Genomic DNA, 6,186 nt, shown 5'->3' on the forward strand with positions numbered 1-6,186 from the left:
TCGCCCTTGTGCGTACGCAGCGCCGGGCCTTTCCAAAGAGGGGCGGGGGTGGAGGTGGCGCTTCTTGTCGCACTTGGGCTGACTTTAAAAGCGCCGCGCGATCTGCGGCTCGCCGGCAGCCGCTGCAGCCCTTCGCTTGGATGGTGCGCCGGTTCCTCGCCTGCGCGCTCTGAATGCAATTGGGGCAAAACGCTCCCGCCGTCGCCGATCCCGTATTTTTCTTGGCGGGGCTGGAGGGCTCGCCTTTCCCATGCGGTTCTCGTCGATCATGTCCCAGAATTATCTGTTAGCGCCCATCCAAGAATGCCCCTCCGATTTCCTCGTCAAGGATGTGAAATTGGCGGTGCTCGGAACAGGGGGCGTGGGGAAGAGCGGTAAGTCCCGAGGAAGCGAGGCGAGGCGAGGCTGCTTGGGGATGGGGTGTGTGTGTGTGTGTGTGTGAAGGGAAGGATCCCGCGCCGTGATTGAAATCAGGGCACGCGGGCAGAGGAGAGATGATGAAAAACGATGGTCCAGAAATAATAAAAGAACGGCGCTCTGTGGGAAGCATGGAAGCCGGGAAACGGTGGGAATGTTGGAGAAAATAATCCTGACAGGTGAAGTTCTGTCTGCCCTTCCCATCGCAATGCCGTCCAGATATGCAGGAATGCAACGCCCATCAGCCCCTGAATAAAAATCCAGCAGTATGGAAGGGCTTTGGGATGGACAAATGGGAGCTGTGAACGGGTTGGGTGGGTTAAAGAGTTTCGCTTCAAGCAGAACATAAATTACTCTTGGGTTAAACAGAAAATCCCTCCACGCTTCCACAGGCATCAAAGCGCTTCATTTAGCTTCCTAATCCATATGCCCTAGCCCAAGTCACCTTCCTCTGGATCACCTCCTGGGAAGCCATGATGCTTGCTAGAAATGGTTAAGTGGCATAATAGTAATAATAATAATAATAATAATAATAATAATAATAATAATAATAATAATAATAATAATAATAATAATAATAATTAATAATAATAATAATAATAATAATAATAATAATAATAATAATAATAATAGTCTTTCCCCAGCTGCTTTCATTTAACCAACAAAAGGTTCTTTTTCTTTTCAGCCATGATTGTACGGTTCCTCACCAAAAGATTTATTGGAGACTATGAACCCAACACTGGTGAGTTTTCTTCTTAAGAATTCTACCTTCCCACCAGCCAACTGTGAGGTTTGAGTGAGGGTGGCATCCATGCCATAAAGAATCTGCTTTGGCCCCTTCCTTTAGGGACCTCTAGAAAACTTTGGGAGTGCAGGTATTTTCCCACCTAGCCCTCCTAGAAAGGAGGAAGAAACAAGGCTCTGAAAACTATTTACTAACTAACTAAAGCTCCAGAATCCCATTCTGAAGCATAGTCTTACATTACACCACACTGATTTTTCTGCATAAATCGGGAGGCAAGTTTATGGTGGCTGGGGCTGCACTTAATGTTTTGGGGGTTGAACAAGAGCTGCAGCAGGTAGGACATGATCTGAAATAAGTGAGGGTAGGATTTTTCCTCCCCTCCCCTAAGACTTGGGTGGAATCTAGGCAATCTTGGCCACATGTTTAATCAAATTCTAAAGTTTACACCAGTTTTCAGATGTTCCACAACTGAAAATGGGGAGCAACTAAACCAATACAATTGTTGGCAGTCATATTCTTAGATAGGTTTAAGGGCCTCAATCAGTATTGGGTTTCTGGGGTCTCCACCTCTGGGGTGTCGTGGGCCAACATGAAGAGACTAGCAGTTGTCCTGTTTCTCAGGATTATTTCCTACTACCAATATAAGTAACAATAACAATAATAGAGTTGGAAGGGACCTTTGAGGTCTTCTAGTCCAACCCCCTGCTCAGGCAGGAAACCCTATACCCGTGGTGGCGAACCTATGGCACGGGTGCCAGAGGCGGCACTCAGAGCCCTCTCTGTGGGCACGCACATCGTCGCCCCAGTCCTAGGCCTTTAGCTGGGTTTTATAAAACCTTTTCGCTTTAGGCCTCCGCCGCCATGTACAAAAAAAAAAGGTTCAATCAATCAGTCAATTTCAACTTCTCGCGGGGAAAAAAAAGATCTTGCAAAGTTGGAATTGATTGATTGAACTTTTTAGTCCCACCCAGTCTGCTTTTACCATCGCAGCCACGCCCACCCAATGGGCCATGCCCACCCAATGGGCCACACCCACCCAATGAGCCACACCCACCCGGCACCCGACAATGCGTAAGTGGGTTTTGGGTTGCAGTTTGGGCACTTGGTCTCTAAAAGGTTCGCCATCACTGCCCTATGCTATACCATTTCAGACAAATGGTTGTTCAGTCTCTTCTTAAAAACTTCCAGTGTTGGAGCATTCATAACTTCTGGAGGCGGGTTGTTCCACTTTTGTGCAAGTTTGTCATTTACTTTCATGTTTATTTTTCCAGGGAATCTGTATTCAAGACTTGTTCATATAGAAGGTGATCAAATTTTTCTGCAGATCCAAGACACACCAGGATGCATGGAGGTACAAAAACAATCTTAAAATATGTTGGTTCTGATGGCCAAATGGGATTTGCTTCTCTGTGGTTGCAGAAACACAGTGGACTTTTTATGGCATATTTATTCATTTTATTTTTATTTGCTCATTGCCTCAAATTACTTTTTACAACGAGGGAAACAAACATAGGAAACGTTGATTAGGCTTTTATTATGTAATCATCTTGCTTCATTTATTCAATATTTCTTGCTGCTTAAAGCAGTATTTCATTGTTAAAGAATCTCCAACTTACGACTGTAATATAGCCAGGCAATTACAGTAGTAAGTCCTTACACTAGTAAAGCTGGTCATCAGATGACCAGACCTGATTTTTTGATCTTTTTTGCAGTGGTCATTAACTGAACACATTGGTTGTTAAATGAATGCTGCAGTCATTAAGCAAACCCATGTTTGCTATGGGGTCTTTTCTTGTGGAAACCAAAGATAAACACCAGTTTCCAGAAAAAAGATGGTAAATTGTGGATAGGTGACCATGGGGTGCTGCAAATGTGGGCTGATTGCCAGGTGCTCAAAATTCTGTCATGTGACCACTGGGGGGGACACTGGATATTGTAACTTGGATGAAGTAGCTTTTGGGGGGGTGTCTGTTGTAACTTTGAACTGTTGCTAAGTGATGAATTGTAAGTAGAGGACTACCTGTAAAATTATAGTTCTTACTGCTTTAACAAACAACCAGGGAGTAAAATATTGTTGTCACTCCCAGTAGTTTTACCAGTTCTCAAAATTTTTAATCTGAAGTATCCCATAAATTTGGATTTCTAATCAAATTAGGATGTAATTGGCAGACACACATTCTAGATATATTAGAAAGAAATCTCAAATAATCAAAGTGCCCCAGTTCAATTTTCCTAGGACTGCAATCCCTGGAATATTTTACCATTTCTTGGGTTATTTAAAATGTGTGGCTTAATATGTATGGAGCTCCTAGGCTCAATACAAGAAATACTTGCATTTTTGTTACAGCATTAATAGGAGTTATGGATATTTGTTGCTCTGGGTAGTGCTGGGAGCATCTGCGTTAGAAGAAATGCATTTGACCTTTTAATGATCCATTTGGGATTAAGTGTGAGCACTCACAAGAGCATTGTTTCTTTTGATGCTTCAAGGCTGTGGCCTCCAGTCATCCAACTGTATTGTATTATGATGATCAAGGTTGAACACTGAATAGTTCAACTGTGAGATGAGCTTCTTTACTGAAAGAAGTTGCAATTGAAACCCTTTCTGTTCTTTATAAATGTATGCAAATAACCACTCCTCCTTTTCAGAACCAACAAGACTTGCCGCAGATGCTGGATTCGGTTTCTGGTTGTCTCAAGTGGGCAGATGGCTTTCTCTTAGTCTATTCAGTTACCGACCATCATAGCTACCAGTTCATTCGGCCACTTTTTCTACACATCCAGAAGATTCGCCCTGACTCAAAAATCCCAGTCATCATCGTAGGGAACAAAGGGGATTTGATGCATTCCCGACAGGTTGCAGCAAATGATGGCCTACAGTTGGCCAATGAACTGGGTGTTGTGTTTCTAGAAGTTTCAACAAGTGATAACTATCAAGGTGTACGTGATGTCTTTCAATATCTTTGTAAAGAAGTTAGTAAACAGCACAGTTATGGCAGCCGGGACAAAAGAAGGTCATCCATCATCCCACGTCCCAAATCACCAAACGTGCAAGACCTCAAGAGACGTTTCAAACAGGCTCTTTCATCCAAAGTGAAATAGACTTGAAATGGCCTTTGCTCAAAACTGTTTTATTAACTACACCTTTATAAGAAGATTTTATTTTTGTATTGATGCTGTTGCTATGTACCTAGATAAAAATATACAACTTTCTTGGAATTACTTTCATATGAATTTTTCTTCCTCCCTTAACTATTGGAATAAAATGAAATAAAAATGATTGAATTAAAGCTTTATTTCTGTTCCATAGATATTTACCGTTTAAATAAGGGAAGGGAACTATTTATTTATCAGATTTATACTCCAACTTTTCTCCAGGAGCAAAAGGCACTCTCTTCTAATAATAACCAATAGGTCAACTCATAGAGTTTCCACTAAAGGAGAATATTTGTAGCTCAGGGTTGAAATGAGGGGTCCTTGGTGCTCTCTGAGCTTGGTTGTTTTCTTGCACGCATTTCATTACCCATCTAGGTAACATCACTGTTACCTAGTGAACTAGTACTGATGATGTCACCTAGTTTGGGTAATTAAATGTCTGCAAGAAAACAACCAAGCTCAGAGAGTTTCCATGGTTGATGGTGATTAGAATTCGAGTCTGCCTCTTTCTACAGTACTTTAACTGCTACATTTATAATTCATGTCAAATTCTGATAATGCCAAAATGTAGGCTGTGTTATTTTAGTTTCACTGAATAGCCAATAGGATTAAATCATCTCTATAAGATACATTTATAACTTGTTTATTTTGACTGATTATACTTCAAGCTGGTTCCTCCCTATGTAGAAAGAAATGGCAACATGTCTTGTTTTGCAAAATGCTCTAAAAGGGCGTCTGATTTTAACCTCCAGTTGACTTTGAGCGATTGCGAAAAAGCTAACCAAGATTCTATTTGCATCGTAGTTGGACAGAAAATAACCAAGATAACCTAGGGCTGTGTATGCCTCTGGGGAGCTGAGAAAGACTTCCTGGCAAATCACTTCTATCTGATAATGACTATAATATTATAATATAATATGAAATTATAAAATTGAAATGCTTCCAGAAACTTTAGCTATCTAAGAGCATCAGAATTGGGCTTGTATTGTCCAACAACCCTCCCCCAATGGTAAACTCAAACTTTGGAACATAATCTTTCAAAAATAATTCATACCTGCTTCCCCTCTACCCCACCATTTTGTTGATCAGGAGATGGGATGCTATAGTAGTATTTCGGTTTGGCTAAATGGCACCTTGAAGTGTCTTCCAGCTTCTAACATTTGTTCTAAAAGGGGGGAAAGTCTGGAATTGAGTGTGCCCAAGTACTGTAATGATTTTAGATAGTAGATTAAGACTCCAATTCATATGTGCATTCACTGGAGGCTAAGGCCGATGGACTTCCAAGATGAAATGCATAGGGATTAAATTCTTAGTCACTGACCTATGATACATATTTTACAGATTATTCAATGAGCTGTATGATGTCTGTTGGCTTCGTTTATAGGGCAATTTTGTCATTTGTACAAGAGTTCAGGCTCCCCTGAAGGGAAGGTTAAAAAAATTACTTTTTAATTTTTTATGTACCCCATGAAAATGGAACTAACATCCAAACAAAGTCAGAGGACTGAAGAGTGTGCAAAATTTCTAGATGTAAATATATTATCCAAGAGTAAATTCCATGAATCAGTAGGATTTTGCAGTAGATTTGTACAGTATACCGAATATTACTCCCATAATTGCGGGTGGATTTCACCTGAAATCTGAAACACCTTATCAAATTCAGGAGAAAGTTGTACTATTTTATTTTGCTTTAAAACATCCATGTTCATCCATCAGGTTCCTTAGATAGCCTTTGATAAGACTTTATCCTTAAATCTAATCTTACCATAGTTGTCTGATGCTTCTTTTTAACCATGGTTTGATGAGGTCATTATTATAGCTGAATATGCCCTTAATATTAAAACCATAAACTATGGCACATAAATCAC

The 6,186-nt window shown here is 40.8% G+C and overlaps 1 protein-coding gene across 1 annotated transcript; it reads left to right on the plus strand.

Annotated features, from left to right (window-relative positions):
• The first annotated feature begins 250 nt into the window (after positions 1–250).
• On the plus strand, positions 251–4,266 carry RASL11A (RAS like family 11 member A). Its single transcript, XM_015826219.1, has 4 exons — positions 251–374; positions 1,103–1,159; positions 2,434–2,513; positions 3,812–4,266. The coding sequence occupies exons 1-4, from the start codon at positions 251–253 to the stop codon at positions 4,262–4,264; spliced, it is 714 nt and encodes a 237-aa protein (XP_015681705.1). The 3' UTR covers positions 4,265–4,266.
• The last annotated feature ends 1,920 nt before the right edge of the window (positions 4,267–6,186 follow it).

Source organism: Protobothrops mucrosquamatus, unplaced genomic scaffold (genome assembly GCF_001527695.2).
Source record: "Protobothrops mucrosquamatus isolate PMUCROS unplaced genomic scaffold, P.Mucros_1.0 scaffold3009, whole genome shotgun sequence".
NCBI lineage: Eukaryota > Metazoa > Chordata > Lepidosauria > Squamata > Viperidae > Protobothrops > Protobothrops mucrosquamatus.